This window comes from Notamacropus eugenii, chromosome 1, assembly GCF_028372415.1.
Source record: "Notamacropus eugenii isolate mMacEug1 chromosome 1, mMacEug1.pri_v2, whole genome shotgun sequence".
Lineage (NCBI taxonomy): Eukaryota > Metazoa > Chordata > Mammalia > Diprotodontia > Macropodidae > Notamacropus > Notamacropus eugenii.
The window spans coordinates 750,485,471-750,501,452 of record NC_092872.1 but is presented as its reverse complement, the minus strand read 5'-3'; the positions used below and the strand labels follow the sequence as shown (position 1 = coordinate 750,501,452).

Genomic DNA, 15,982 nt, shown 5'->3' with positions numbered 1-15,982 from the left:
CCACTTTCTAGCTCTGCTTTCTGTGTCATCTTTCTGGCATATGGTGAAGGCTCAGTACATTCTTTTTCATCCATTTACTCCGGATTGAGTGAATGATGGAACAAGCTCCAGAAGAGACAGGAAGGGATAGAACCCAAGCCACAAGGAAAACAGCTTTGGAAATAATAGTCAACTAGCCCTTCTGAAGCACGTTCCATGTGCTAGACTACGTGGAGATGGAAAGAGGTTTTGAAGCGTGGGGTTAGGGTATGGATGGATGGTCAAGTTCTCTCAGCAAAGTGGGAGTGTGGATGGGGGTGGCTTTGTAGGCATAAAGAGAGGAGTGATATGTGATAATCAAGTACAAAGAAAAAGAACATCATATGATGGGGATCCAGTTGAGATTGGATAATGTGAATCTGGAGTAGTCTCACTCAGCCTTGTTTCTTGACTTTTAAAAGCCAGGAGCTTTCAGGAACTTGGGAACAGGGAAGGGGAAGGTATATAGTAAACGTGACCCAAAGACTGGTAAGACAGGATTAGCAGGGGGACAAGGTGGCCAAAGAGTCAAGACTGGAGGACAAGTACTCTCTAAATTCAAGGTTGGGGAAAGAGCCTTGTTTTCATAGATTTCCATGCAGAAAGGACTTTGGAGATCATGTAGTTGAAGTAAGGTGAGAACAGGGGCAATGAACTGGGAGCAACTGAGGAACCAGAGGATGAGGTGAGAATGAAGAGGGTTAGGAGGAGTGAGGATGTGGTCCAGGCTGAAGGACGGAGGATTGTGATCCACCAGATGATGGGAGTAATTCAGTGCGGGGTGAGATCGTGAGCTCTAAAGTGTGACCACCCTGTGAATCTTGGAACATAGAGATGGAAGTCACTCAGAGGAGTTCAGATTGATGGATGGGGGGGGGGGGGGTCAAGATATTCCAAACATGGAATTATCAGATTGTAAGCTCCTGGGGGACAGGTACTATTCTTTTCTTCTTTTTGTATCTCCCCCACTCAGCACAATGCATGATAGGTGCTTAATAAATGTTTGGTTGATTGATTAAAATGTTTTCAATATTATCGTGATTATTATGCTATCATGGAACCATCAGAACCTGACAAAACCCATGGAAGATAATTTGTCAATATATCGATAACCTGTGGTTTCATTTGTACAGTCATATTCTTTGTCCTCTAAATTTTCTGATTCTTCCTATATGTAGACAAAAAGCAACTCTTCTTGTGGTGGCAAAGAATCGTAAGTTGAAAGAATGCTCATCCCTTGGGGAATGACTGAACAAGCTGTGGTATATGACTGGGATGGAATGCTATTGTGCTAAAAGAAATGACAAAGAGGATGCTTTCACCTGGGAAGACTTACATGAACTGATGCAAAGTGAAGTGAGCAGAACCAGAACATTGGCCACACTAACAGCAATATTGTACAATGAGGAATTGTGAATGACTTAGCTCTTCTCAGTAACGCAATGATCCAAGACGGTTCCAAAAGACTCATGATGAAAAATGCTGGTTATCTACAGAGAAAGAACCGATGGAGTCTGAATACAAATCAAAGCAGGCTTTTTAAACCTTTATTTTTCTTGTTTTTCTTTTCTTTGGCAACATGGTTAATATGGAAATTCTTACATGATTGCACATATGGAACTTATATCAAATCACTTGTCTTCTCAAGGAAGGGGTAGGGGAGAAAGGACGGGAGAGAACCTGGAACTCAAAACTTAAAAAAAAATTACAAATTGTTTTTACATAGAACTGAGAAAAAAATCTTTTAAAAAAAGTAAAATTTCTGGCTCTTGAGAGTTGTTTGAGGCCCAGACAGATTAAGTGACTTGCCTTTGGGCCTAAAGGTAGTATTGGTGGCAATCTTTGAACCCAGTCTTGTTGGATTTAAGTTCAATACTCTGTTGATACTTTTCATTTAAATAATATGGGAGTGGGACAGAAATAGGAGCATACTGGACATATTTGCTACAGCCATGTATTTAAATACTTATGTGTTTACATACATAAAAATAGGTAGCAAAAATTAGGATGGAATATAGGGTGGCCATAGATTTAGAACTGAAAGGGACATCAGAGGTCATTGAGTCCAATGCCCTTATTTTACAGATAAGGAAACTGAAGCCAGAGAAGTGACTGAACTGTCTGAGCCTACTTGGAAAATAACTGGTAGAACTCATGTCTCTGGAGGCCTGCCTTGTCTCCCACCCTATGGCTACAAATCCAGTGTTCTTTCCATTGCAAAACTCCTGCCTGGTACTCATAGGATAACATAGAATAATCTGCTCCTGTATATTTGTATACCAAAAGTCATTAATCACAACACCTAAGGGGGAAAGAAAGGATGAGAACATCCTTAGATGCCCAGTTTCATCAGGGCGTGTGGAGGGCAGAGGCAGAGAAGCAAAGCCCTGAGTCCTGGTATGGTTTCCCTGCTCTGTGATCTCACCATTGTCAATTCGATCCTTTCTGCCCCAACCACTTCCTTTATTCTGCCCGTGCCTACACTTGAGAGCTCAGCTTGGCTCCCTTGGGCCTGGCTCCCTGCCCTAGCATGTCAATGGGGAATCTGATGAGGGGAGGGACCCATGGGAGGTCAGAAAAAGCCAGTCATCTAGTGGGGAACCCTCAGGCCCTTGCCTGCACTAAGCACATGCATGGCTAATGGGATTTATGAAAGTCAGGCCTTCCTTTATGGAACATATCTTCAAAGATTTAGCAACTCTGACCCACACAGGGACCAACCAAGATTTCAGACTACTCATGATGAAACACGCCATGTACCTCTATAGAGACTGGTGGTTGCAACAGAGCAGATGGAGGTCTATTTTCTCTCTGTGTCTGTCTATCTCTGTCTCTCTCCCTTTTCTTTTTTGGACATGGCGGCCTTATTTTTCACAGCCCTACATGATTTTAATGTATTTCTTATCTTCTAAATGGGTGGAGAAGGGAAGTAGTAAGGGAGAGAATTTGGACCTGAAAATAAAATGAAATCAAAGGTAAAGGATACAGTCTTTCAGAATCAAGGTCCTTGAATAAGGACCTTGAAGACCCTCTTGTCCTGGGACCATGAGATAGCAGTAGGGCTGGAAGGAGCCTTGGAGACCATCAAGTCTGATGCCCTCACTGGACAGATGAGGATAATGAGCCTGAGAGTAGATGCTTGGGGTCTCTAAAGAACAAGCCTATGAGTGCTAGGGAGCTTAGGGAGCAAAGAAAGATGGAATCCATAGTTCTCTAAGCTGCAGAAAGGCACTAGCTGGTCAGAATCCTGGCCCAGGCCCACAGAACCTGCCTAGCAGGACTACGGCTTCATCCTAGATTCTTTAGAAAGGCTTTTACCTGTTGGGAAAAAGAGACAAACAAAAATAAATTTCATGTTGTAGGAGATAGGACAAAACCATCCCTCCACCAAAGTCATCTTCAGAAAGAGTATAAGCTACTTGAAGGCAGGGTCAGTCTCATTTTCTGTCTTTGTAGCCCCAGCATCTAGCAGAATGCCTGGCACACAGTAGGCTTTTAGCTACTGCTTACTGACTGGGCCTGTTGTTTCATTGGGGCATCACTGAAAGCCAAGCGGAGGATGCTTCAGAGGAGGATGCTTCAGACCTGATAAGGCCAAAAGGCTTTGAATAGGAGCCACTATGCATGCGTCATTGGAGTATCCCTCGAGCTGAGTTCACAGAGGCTAATCACCATCACCAGCTATGGGACTGTGGATGAATTTTCCCGTCATGGTACCTCCCAATCACCAGATACAAAGGCAGCCCACATGGATAGAATTCTGGCTCCCAAAGCCCTGGCAGGACAGGACTAGCCAGGCCAGAGGCATCTTAGCAGAACCCAGAGGTTTGACAGGAGAAAGAGAAAACAATGTGTTTAGAGGTATAGAGTAAGACAGGTGGAGGAAGGCGTAGAGCAGAAAGTGCCTGACTGAGTCCACATTGCCTGGGCCCAGAGAGCCATGAGGCTTTGATGGATGAAATAAACAGAGATTTATTAGTCAATCACTTCTGAGAAGACAGCACTGGAGGGAGCAGGAAACCCATTCCCTGCTTTCTTTGACCAGAGGGCAAAGGCCACATGGTCCCACAGATGGAGAACTGTTGTAGATTTAGTGCTGGAACGGGCTTTGGGGGCCAGCAAGTCAGTCCATATCTCTCACTGGCAGATCAGAAAAGGGAAGCCCACACAACCAGGAAGTGCAAAGGCAGGATCTGAACACAGGTCTTGCTTCCAAATCTTGCATTCTCTCCTAAGTGAGACCAAATCTTTTGGCCCCTTTTTTTCAGGTGAAAACCCAAGGAACCATGGGATCATTAGGTCATAGGTTTAGGATTAGAAAAAAGCTTACAGGACATCTACCTAAGCCTCTCATTTATTTAAATGAGTCCTCTACGGTCAGACAGTACCTGGATCTCCACCACGCTTTCCCTGAGGAAAGCAGGGAGCTCAGGACAATGTTAAGTGTCTGCTGTAAGTCAGAGGTAGAGCTGTGCTGACCTTTGTCATGAGCTCCTCTTGCTTGGCTGCCCTCTCAGAGAAATCCTCGTTGACATCCAGCACCAGCACAGGGACCTTCTTCAAGGTCTCAAAGTGGAGCCTGCAGGAATCAGATATATGGGAGAGGCAGAGAAGCAGGAGAATTTCCAGGATGAGGGGAAGGGGACCTGGGGTGGGACCTTGGAGTCAGAGAACCTGGGGGCAAATCTTGCCTCCTGCCCTATAACAGCTGTGGGACCTTCAGCAAATCACTGCAAGTCTCACAGCTTCAGTTTCCTCATCTGTTAAACGGATGGTTTGGATACAATGACCTCCTGGTCCCTTCTACCCTGAAATGTATGATCCTGGAGTCTTCATTTGGAGACTCACACAAACGAGGAAACAGGTTTTTTTTTTAAGTTTTGAGATTGCTTTTGGTGTCTCCTGACATTGCGTTGTTCAGTCATTTTTCAGTTGTGTCTGACTCTTCCTGTCCCTATTTGGGGTTTTCTTGACAGAGATAGTGGAGTGGTGTGCCATTTCTTTCTCTAGTTCATTTTACAGATGAGAAAACAGAGGTAAACAGAGTCAAGTGACTTGCCCAGGGTCACACAACTAATAAGTGTTTGAGGCTGGATTTGAACTCATAAAGTTCACCAGGCCTGGTGCTCTATCCACTTTGACACCTAGCTGCTAAAACTCAAAGTCACTGGGGAAGGGTGGACACTCTCCCAAGGTGGACCAAAATTGAGGAAGACCTTGGGAGGGCAAATTTACAAAACTAATTCCAAGATCAAAATTTTGGGTGTTGCAAGAAAAGCTAGCAAAAAGTCAACTGCAGGGTACAGAAACCCCCAAAAGGGTGCTTGTACATTTCCCCATATTCATTTCAGGAAAATCAGGCTGAAACTGCTGGGCCAGTTCTAAGTCTGGATCTGGGGGTGGCTACAACGAACCAAGAGGGATCCTAAGAGCCAGCATCCATCTGAAGACTGCAAAATACTTTACATGTGTTTTATGATATCTCACTTGAGCTTTCTAACAATCCTGTGAGGTAGGTGTTATTAGCCCATTTTACAGCTGAGGAAATAGGGACACTGAGAGGTGAATTTACTTGCCCTTTGTCATAGATCTAATATATGTGTGTAGGGGGCATCTCCAGTTATCCCGATCTGTATCTCACCACTGGACCCAGATGGCTCTGGAGGAGAAAGTGAGACTGGTGACCCTGCACAGCCCTCCCTTGCTTAAATCCAACTTATTTGCAAGTCATGGCATCACTTTCCTGATGTTATGGTCCCCCTTGAGAATGAAGGGCAAACAACAACAACAGATCTAAAAGGGACCTTAGGGGAAACTGAGGAAATTAAAGTGATTTGTCCAAGGCCATGCAGCTAATGAGACACATAGCAGATAGCCTTGTTGGCCCTGGAGTCAGTAATGCCACCTCTGACATTTATATAAGTCATTGACCTCTCAGTTTCCTCAGCTGTGGAATAAGGAGATGAGATCCATCACTCCCTCCATTCTCTTCCAGATCTTAATGTCTGGGATGGCCATCCAGTGCAGGTCATGCTGACTCTAAGGCCAGTGCTCTCTACCCATCTGCAATACTGCCATGACAGAAGTAGTATCCTTGCTCAGTGAGTGGCCCATGGGTCACTTGTATATTCGACTTACTCAGTTACTTTATGGATGAACCAATCTTCATGCTGCGCATGGAGCTGTTCAAGATAGCCCAGCTCGATGTCCTTCTCCTCAGCCCTGGCCCGTTGGCGGAGTCTCTTCAGGCATATCTAAAAGACAACCCCAGACTCTGTCAGTGAGGCTGGGCCGAAGCTCTTTCCCCTCCCCTGTTTCTCTGGTCTTTGACCAGGACTGAATTCAAACTGATCAGAGAGCCAAAGAGTTGGAAGGGACCTTGGAAGTCCTGTCTAACCTCTACTTGAAAGAGGAACCAATCCCTGCTAAAACACATGCAACAAATACTTGTTAAAGTTCTTTAAGACTGGTGCACTCATCTCCTTAAAAAGTATCCCAGTCCACTTTGGGACAGATGGAATTGCTACAGGGTTTTTTCTCATGGTGAAATGAAATCTTCCTCTCAGTAACTTATATTCCTTGGTTCTGGAGTCAGAAGGCCTTCGTTCAAACCCTGTTTCTGACTCTAGCTACCCTTGTAACCTTGGACAGGTCAGATCTCAAGGTTGCAGTGAATTCATCTTAAAAAGAAGATATTGAACTAGATGGCCCTTGAGGCTCCTTCTGACTCTGGAGCCTAGGAAAAAGCCAGAAGAAGAGCTGCCATCTTGGTCCTCTCACTTAAATGGGAACCTCTGGTTTCTCCCATTTGAATATAAGCTTCTTAAGGGCAGCAACTCTTAGTTCTCCTCTATATCTACAGCACTGGGTAAATTCTCATGAAATAAATGTACGTTGATTGACTATTTGATTTTTATCTGTTTCCCCAGAGTCTGACAAAAATCAGATCTGCTGTTTCAGTTGTTTCAGTCGTTTCAGTCATGTCCAGCTGTTCTTGACCCCATTTGGGGTTTTCTTGGCAAAGCTACTAGAGTGGTTTGCCATTTCTTTCTCCAGTTCATTTTATACTTCAGGAAACTGAGGCAAATAGAGTGAAGTGACTTGCTCAAGGTCACACAGCTAGTATGGGTATGAGTATGAATCTGAACTCAGGAAGATGAGCCATCATGGCTCCAGGACAGGCACTCTACCCACTATGCCACCTGGCTGTCCCTAAAATCACATCCACTAGATATTTAACAAATATTCATTGATTGATTCTAATTAGGAGTAGCTTCCAAATCCTGGCTCTGACACATTACCTGTGCTCCTTTGGGCAAGTTACTTAACTTCTGTGGACCTCAGTTTCTTCCTCCGTATTAATGAGACCTACTGATGAAGTGGGGGCAGCTATCTGGCACAGCAGATAGAATGCTGGGCCATTTGGTGCTCACAGCACCAACAGTAAGCATTTACAAAGTGTACTGTGTGCTAGGCACCATGCTAGATGCTGGGGGTACAAACATTAAAAGGAAAATGTCCCTAATCTCAGGGAATTTACTTTCTAAAGGGAGAGACAATTCATCAATCAGTCAATCAACAGCAGTTATAAAGCCCTGGCTACATACCAGGAACTAGGCTAGGGGCCTTGAAGGCATTGGAACCTTTAATTTTACAGAATATGAAACTTGAGAGGATCTGACTCCCCACTTCATATTTTGTAAAAGAAAGTGAGTCCAAGAGAGTTGAAATCACCATCCACTGGTCATAAATCCAGGACCAGAACTTTGGATTTCTGAAATGTAGTCTAGTATATACAGGGTCCAGTCAGTTCAGAAGACTGGGTTTTATGATCTTATGATTACTACACACGTGACCTAAATCTCAATTTCCTTATCTGTAAAATGGGGATGATAATACTAGTACCAAGTGATTTAGCCTAAATATGGGCTATTATGATGGCAATTCTACTATTTGAGTAGCTTTCACTTGCTAATCCATTACTGGTTTTCAGGGAATGGCAATTATCCCTGGGCAGCTTTCCATGGGCAGCATTACAAAGGCAAGGAAGAGAATATTTAATGGAGGCAGGAAAGAGCATTCCTTCCACCCCACCCCCACCCTCATTCCCTCCTAGCAGGCCAGACTCATGCCCTAGAGTTGCAAGGGAAGTTGAGGCAATTGGGTACAGGCCCCACATCCCCGGAAGCCAAAAAGGGAAATCCAGGCTTCAGTTTCCCAGGTAAAGACAAGGGTTCCTCCTCCCCCCCATCTCCTGAAGGCCCCTTCCGGAGGGTCTGGCTGGGAGGGAATCTGATTTTAGAAAATAGAGGGTCAGATACGGGGGTCAGTGCTTGTTTTAACATAGGTTCGTGGTCTTAGAGTTAACCAGAAGGGTCATCAGATTATTTAGTGAAACCCTCTCATTTTATAGCTGAGGACTGAGTCACCTGCTGAGATCTCTTTCTGAGGTCTTTCAAAGGGCATACAACCAAGAAATAGCAGAGATCTGAATTCATATGCTCCAACTCCAAATTTAGCATCTCCCTCCCTCTTTCACCTGATGTGGTTCAGAATGCCCTCTCAGCCCTCCTCCCTCCTTGAAGGGGAACTCTGTGATACCTGGGGAGAAGCCTGGAGGTAGATGAAGCCGTCCAGGTGAATGCGGCTGCTGAACTCCTGGAGAAGAAAGGAATGCCAATTTTGATAGACAGTCCACTCGATATCGTTTAGGGAGTGATTTTCAAAGAGATTCTTGGCGAAGATGTACCTGGGGAGTGAGGAGAGAGATAAGAGGTGAAACACAGCGGGGAGAGAAAAAAAGATGGAAGAGCAGGTAGAAAAACCAACCAGGAGGCATAGGGAGTGAAATAACAATACATAATCATCACTATTATCAGCCAGAGCCGGGTCTTGAACCTGAGGACCTCATGGCTCAGGCAGCATTTACTGTTCTTCCCCAATACAAGGCTCAGACATCCACTAACTCCTAAAACTGTCAACAAATAAAGGCCAATTCAATTGTGCAAAACACTTAATCAGTACCTATTGAACTCCAGGCTCTGGGCCAGGGGCTAGAGTAAGTAAGAGAATGGCTTGGTTGCTGTTTAGTCAAGCTGGGCTCTAAGTGACCATACGCGGGGTGTTTTTCTTGGCAGTGGTCTGCCATTTTCTTTGCCAGTGTACCCCCATTTTACAGATGAGAAACTGAGGCAAATAGGGCTTAAGTGACTTACCTAGGGTCACAGAGCTTGTGTCTGAGGCTAAATTTGAAGCCAGATCTTCCTGACTGCAGACCCTGTGCTCCACCTGCTGTACTACTTAGCTGCCACCAAAAGGGGAATAAAAACTGGCATTTGTGTAGAATGGCGAAGTCTTCAAGATACTTTATATAGAACCTTACACCTTATACCATCCTCACACACCGTTTGCCAGAGACAACAGCCTCCTTGCTTTTCCTCAACCCTTCATCTCTCAAGCACTCTCTCTGGCTGTCCCCCATGCCTCAGATGCTTCTCTGCATCCTGGCTTCTCTTGAGTCCCAACTAAAGTTACGGATTCTCCAGGGGACCTTTCCTCATTCCCCTTAATGTGGGCACCCTCCCTCTAGTGATTATTTCCCATTTATCCCGTTAGCAGTTCATCAGTATACTGCTGTTAGCACGCTGTCCTTTTCTACTGTATCTCCACACTGTGTCAATCACACAGAAGAGAGACCTTAAGAAATGTTCATTGATTGACTGACTTCAAGACTCAGTATAATCCCTACAAGAAGTCTTTCCTGTTTCCCCTAAGCTGCTAGTCCCCCGCCCCCAATAAATTTGTATTTATTTGCATTCTATACATGCACGTGCTTCTTACCTAAGAGAATGCAAAGCAATTCAGGGCAGGCTTTTCCCTTTTGTCTTTGTATTGCCTGTGCTTAGCACATAAGCCCTCAGTAAATGCTTCAAATTGAAATAATATTTCTTTTGAAATAATGCATAAGATGTTGAGAAAAAGGAGAATCTGAGCCCTACTTTTATGGAGTTTACAACATAATAGGAAGAGGAAGACACATAGTTAACTATGAACTTAAGGAAAAGGCTTAACGTAGAAAGGAAAATGGAAAACATGCAAAGGGGAGAGCTAGGCAGAGAGCTGGATGAAACTGTTGAAGGGAACCGGGACACTCACAGCTGGGAGTCCACAGCTGGGAGTCCAGGGAAGACTTCATAGAATCAAGAGCATCAGTGAAACAATGATCATCCCTGCCTCTCCCCCCCCCCCCCGCCCCAGGGCAGGGCAGGGTGGGTACAACCATGTTAAATGTAATTTACTTAGAAAAACCCCACTATGTAATAGATTCACATTTTCATATAATAAACATATAGACACATAAAGAAAAAGAGTCTCGATGTGGCAGCCCCTGTTTGGTTTTGAAATAAGAGAAGGATTTCAATGAATGGAGGTGGGGGTAGGAAGGGAAATTCTATGCCAGACTCAGGGGAATTGTGCAGCCAAGATGCAAGAGCAGAGCAGAGAGGACAAAGACAGGAGGCAGAGGAGAATCCAGTCAGTCTGACCCATGGATTCTATTCAAGTACAGCAAAGTCAGTTGGAGAGAGCTAGTGGAGGACCTGGAGTGACAGGCTCAGGCATGTGCACGGTACTGGGCAAGCAATGGGGAGTGACCTAATTAGACTGGGGCCTCAGGTGCGAAGGGTGGAAGCAAGGAGCCCAATTAGGAGCCTGTTACAGGAACACAGAAAAAAAAAGAGGTGAGAGCTTAAACAAAGATGGCTGCAGAAGAAGCAGAGACAAGGGGTCAGAGGGAGAGATTTTGCCAAAGTACAATGGACAGACTGTGGCAAATGGCTGGGAGGAAAATGAACAGTTTTAAGCCTTATGGACTTTGAAGATACTGAGGCCATCAACAGAAACAGAGAAGTTTGCAGTGTGGAGGAGGGGAAGCTGGATATATGTGAATGAAATAGCATTATGAGGTGCTTGATATTTTCCATGTATTTGTATTACGCGTTGGGGTGTACAAATAGAAAACCAAGGCATCTAGAGAGCCCCTCCCTTCAAGGAACCTCCATTCTAATGTGCAAGGACAAAGCAGTCAAAAAGCATTCATTAAGCACATGCTGTATGCCAGTCACACAGCTAAGTTAGGGATAGAAGGCAAGGCAAAAACAGACTCTGTCCTCAGGAAGCTCATATTCTAACGGAAGAGAGAATAAGCAAACAGATGAGAAACAGTGTCCAGGAAGGAGCGTTTTGTGGTAGGAAGTCACAGTGGGGGTGAAAGGATCCATACAGCAATTGATGAGGAGCTGGGTACTTGCTATGCTGAGTGGGATGTGCCAATAGGGTGTCCAGATGGCAGAGAAAGAAAAAGAAAAAAAAAGACGCTGGACCAGAGTTCTGAGGCGAGTGTGAGATAGAAGATATAGACTTGGGAGTCATTTATATACAACTGAAGCCATGGGGGCGGATGGGCTTGATACAGTAAAGAATAGAGAGATAAGAGACTGCAGAAGAAAAGACACCTGCATTTAAGAATGAGGAGTCAGCTATAGAGATAAAGAATAATCCCACAGGGAGGAGAACCACGACAGAACAATCTCAGGAAAGTTTAGGGGAGAGGAAGGCACCCAGAAGGGGGAGGGGATCCATGAGGTAGGATCTTAAAGAGAAGTCAGGACAGATTTAGAAATTGAGATGAAGAAGGCTAACTGATAGTGACTTATGGGGGCCTGAAACATGGTTCAAACCCAGCTCTTCCTGTGCAAAGTCAGCGTTGTTTTATTATGCTATATCTCAAGGAGGAGAGGATAGGTAAAGACCTTCTCTCCTTGGTTGCTGCTCCCACCCTGGTGCAGGGACTCATCACCTACCACCTAGACTACTGCTGTAGCCTGCTGGGGCTCTCCCTGCCTCAAGCGTTTCCCCACTATACTCCATCCTCAGCTGTCAAATGGCTCTTTCTAAAGTGCATGTCTGATCATGTTAGACAACAAACTCCAGTGGCTCCCTATTACCTACAGGATCAAATGTAAAATTGTTTGGCATTCAAAGCCCTTCACAACGTGGTCCCTTCTTCCAATCCCAGTCTTCTTACACCTGCATGCTCTCCATGATCCATTGACAGTGACTTCATGGTCTCTACTTCATTTTCATCAGCTCTCCTGGAATGAGCCTGGAATGCTCTCCCTCTTCACTTACATTTCTCTGTTTCTCTAGATTTCTTCAGGTCCCACCTTCTGCAAGCAGCCTTTTTGTAAGCCTTGAGAACAGGGTCTTAAAAAACAACTTTCTTCATAACCCCAATGCTTAGTACAGTGCCTGGAACCTAGTTATGGTAGGTGCTTAATAAATGCTTACTGACTTGATTTAAGATTAACCCTAAAGGGTGGTAGATAATTCAGAGCTGGGGGCAAGACCTGCTGATAGTGAAAGTGAGGAGACTTGAAAAACATAAGACTTGGAAAAATCTTTTAAAATTCAGATATCCACAGGGGAAAGACATCTTAGAGGTCAAGAAACCCAACTTCCTTGTTTTATGACTAAAGAAACTGAGGCCCAGAGTGACTTGCCTAAAAGCACCCCCTAGCAAATAGCCCAGGGATTTAAACCCATGTTGTAAGCCTCCAAATCTAACTCTCCTTTCTCTGTTATGGGAAAATTGGTGGAGTCTGTCTATATGATATGAAGACAATGATCCACCTGTATTAGTGAATGCTCAGTGAGGGTTAAAAAGCACTAATGTGTGAAAATCACCAGAATCTCCTAAGGCTTTCAGACATTGCAATCTCAAAGAGCACCCATGGCTCCCACTTATGTAATCCCCTGGTTGGCATTTAAAGGTCTTTACAACCTGATTCCAATTTACCTTTCCAACCTTTTCACCTACTGTATGGTCTGGTCTATTGTATTCCTCATGAATGATACTCCATCTCTTAACTCCTTGCTTTGGCACAGAGAGAGTGAATTTCAGGTGTGAGGAACAGCCAAAGCAAAGGCCTGCAGTCAGGAGATGGACTTCCACTGATGAGGAACCACAAATCAAATCTGGTTGGACCAGAGCCTTTCTAATTTAAAAAGTACTCCCTTACTCATGCATACCTCTTAGAATCTCTAGCTTCCTTCAGGAATCAGATCAAATGGCATGTTCTCCATTAGGCCTTTGCTGATGTTCCCAGGGAGTAGTTACGTCTCTCTCCAAATTAACTTGAATTTATTTTATTTTGTTTATATCTATATATGTCCATGTTTCCTCCAAGAGGAGGTAAATTCCTTGAAGACAGATATGATTTCAAGGTTATATCTAGTGTCTAAGAGAGTGTTTGGCACATAGTAGGTGTCTTAATAAGTGCTTGTTGATTGATCGGTTGATTGAAACAGATGAGGAATTAGCCAGGCTCATCCAGGGGGCAAGTGGTTCCAGGACAGAAAAGCATACACTGAAATGGTGGACCATAAGGGACAAAAGTTAGGCAGAACTACAGTTGAGAAAATAGGACCTAAACAAATCCCGAAGACAAGAAGATGTTCACCAGAGGGATTGGCTGGGTTGGATGGAAAGGAGATTGAGATGGGGAGTGTCATCATTTAGGATCTCAAAGGAGACTGGGTTGGAGGGATGGTGAGATCAAGAGCTGTGACCACTCACTCTGGGGGTCTCACTTGTGTCTCCAGATAAATTGTTTTGGTTGTTCAGTTGTTTTTCAGTCATTTCTGGCTCTCTGTGACCGCTTTGGGGTTTTCTTGGCAGAGATCCTGGAGTGGTTTGCCTCTTCCTTCTCTAGCTTATTTTAGAGATGAGAAAATGAAGGCAAACAGGATTAAGTGACTTGCCCAGGGTCACACAGCTAGGAAGTGTCTGAGGCCAGATTTGAACTGAGAAGAGAAATCTTCCAGATTCCAGGTGAGGCACTGTATTAACTGTGACACCTACCTTCCTGGACAAGTCACTTAGCCTCCCTGAACCTCAGTTTCCATATCTGAAAAATTGCCTCAATGATTTGATTCTAGCTTTACATCTCTGATCCTATAAAATATGATTATGGAACCATGATTGGAAGCAGGATACCAGCCAGATGTCCCCAACTATGACTGGTCAATCAACAATCATCTATTAAGGGCTTCCTCTACTTTTTAAGACTATAAGTTATAGGAAGGGTGAAAACCTGCATTGGTAGAAGGGTTTTCCTCATCAGGAAGTTCTCTATTCCAAATGAAATCACAGGTCTAGTATCCATTCCTTACTTTGTGTCATTGACTAGGCTAAGAAATGGGGATGGAAAAAAAAAAAACTAGTCCCTACCTGCAAGGAGCTTACATTTCAAAGAGGGAACCAGTATAAATATAAATCGGCAGACATGCAGTTCATGGAACAGATGGAAGATAACCTTTGGGTGGGAGGGGATTCTCAGTCTGCAAAAGAGGATCCTGGGGACCTCCCTCCGCCCCTCCCCAGTGTCTGCAGGAAACCAGAGGCTGGGTGTCAGCAGGGAGGATAGGGGAGGGGGAGGGGAGAATCTGGCCTATGAGTTTGGGGGGGGGGTTCTTTTTTTCTCTAGGAAACTCAAGCCCTCAAAGGCTTGGAGAACTCTCCTTAACTGCCACCTGCCATATCTTGAATAACATTCCAGTCTTGGAAGCTGGGAAGGGCCCAGGCCCAGCTGTCCTTGGAGCTGGAAAACACACCCTCATGGTTTCTGCAGCACCCTAGGAACTGACTCTGCCCCCCCTCCCCCTCCATGTGTGTCCCAGCATACTCACTTCCTTTACTGACACTTTACAGAAGTCTCCAGACCTAAATGAAGGAAGTTGGGGCTGAATTTAAAACTCACCCCTTTTCCCCCAGATCCTCACCCCAGCTAAACAAACAACATTTGGCAAATAGAAACCAGACCTTCAGAAGGGATCAGGTTATCTCATTAGGCCTGCATACAAGCTTAATTCCTCCCCACCATCCAAGCCACAAGATGCAATTCAAATCCCAAACAATGAGGCTTGTTTGTAGACTCTAGTTCCTAAGGCAACACTCCATAGCATCTGTCAACCTGGGGCTAACCCCAAATCAGGCAGGCCTTCCACTATATAAGACTCCCAGGGTGCTTTGTGGGAAACCTGTATGTTTTTGCCTCAGTTTCCCTATTAGTCAAAAGGAGTGTCATGTTGACCCTTCTCTCAGCATGTTATAAGGATTAAGATTCAGTAAGGAAATCATGTCCCCACTGGCCCTTCCCTTGCCCTACCCCCATCAGAAATGTTTAACTCTCCAGACCACAGGACTTGGGGTGGCCAGGAACAGGAGATACTAGATGACAGCTAAACATCCCTTCCAGGCTACAATTTTCTATTTCTTGGAGGAAGGCAATAGGTAGAATTATGGCCCAGTGGAGAAAGCACTTAAAATGCGACAAATGCTTAGATGGGACCAAGTCCAAAGGAGCTGAGGAAAGCCTAGGGGTGGAAGGGCTAAGGGAGGCTCAGAGCCCCGGTGCTGGCCAGGGCTTGGGGTTCTTCTTCAGTTCTTTCAAGCTGTTCCTAGCCCACAAGTTTTCCGTACTGAAACACTAGAAGGGGGAGGAGCCAAAAGGGAGACACACTCGCTGTCCAGCATGTAGCAAGCCCAATAGTCTACCTCAGTCAGAACCTACAGTCAAGCCCTTTCCTAACAAAGTATCTATATTACGGGCTATAATTAGACTCTCCATCAAAGTATCCATACTAAGGCATCCCACTGACAAGGCTATCAAAGTTTCTACTATAGTATCCAAGAATGGGTTATTAGCTGTATCATCAAAGTATCATCGAGATCTTTGCTACACTCTATCAGTCTCTGTACTATTTTATCTGCTAAGATTAAAATAGTAACACAATCACAGTAGAAACTAGTATCTGGTATTAGTGACTGTCAAAGCATCTCTGCTAGCCAAGGATCTACACTGTTTGAGACAACATCCAAACGGTCTTCATGAACAAGATTTAC

At 44.6% G+C, this 15,982-nt stretch overlaps 1 protein-coding gene across 4 annotated transcripts in view; it reads right to left on the bottom strand.

The window, feature by feature from the left end:
• Positions 1-1,537: 1,537 nt before the first annotated feature.
• The window catches only part of DGUOK (deoxyguanosine kinase), a 37,069-nt gene continuing 22,624 nt past the window's right edge, over positions 1,538-15,982 (bottom strand). For 3 of the 4 annotated variants that reach the window (XM_072640278.1, XM_072640430.1, XM_072640510.1), the window contains exons 4-6: positions 8,620-8,767; positions 6,157-6,272; positions 3,975-4,597 (exon numbers count right to left, since the gene is read on the bottom strand). In XM_072640278.1, coding sequence (XP_072496379.1) covers positions 4,447-4,597; positions 6,157-6,272; positions 8,620-8,767 — 415 coding nt within the window. In that variant the 3' untranslated portion in view covers positions 3,975-4,446. Of the gene's footprint in view, positions 3,337-3,974; positions 4,598-6,156; positions 6,273-8,619; positions 8,768-15,982 lie in introns of those variants that run through there. The other variant, XM_072640354.1, reaches the window with a different exon arrangement.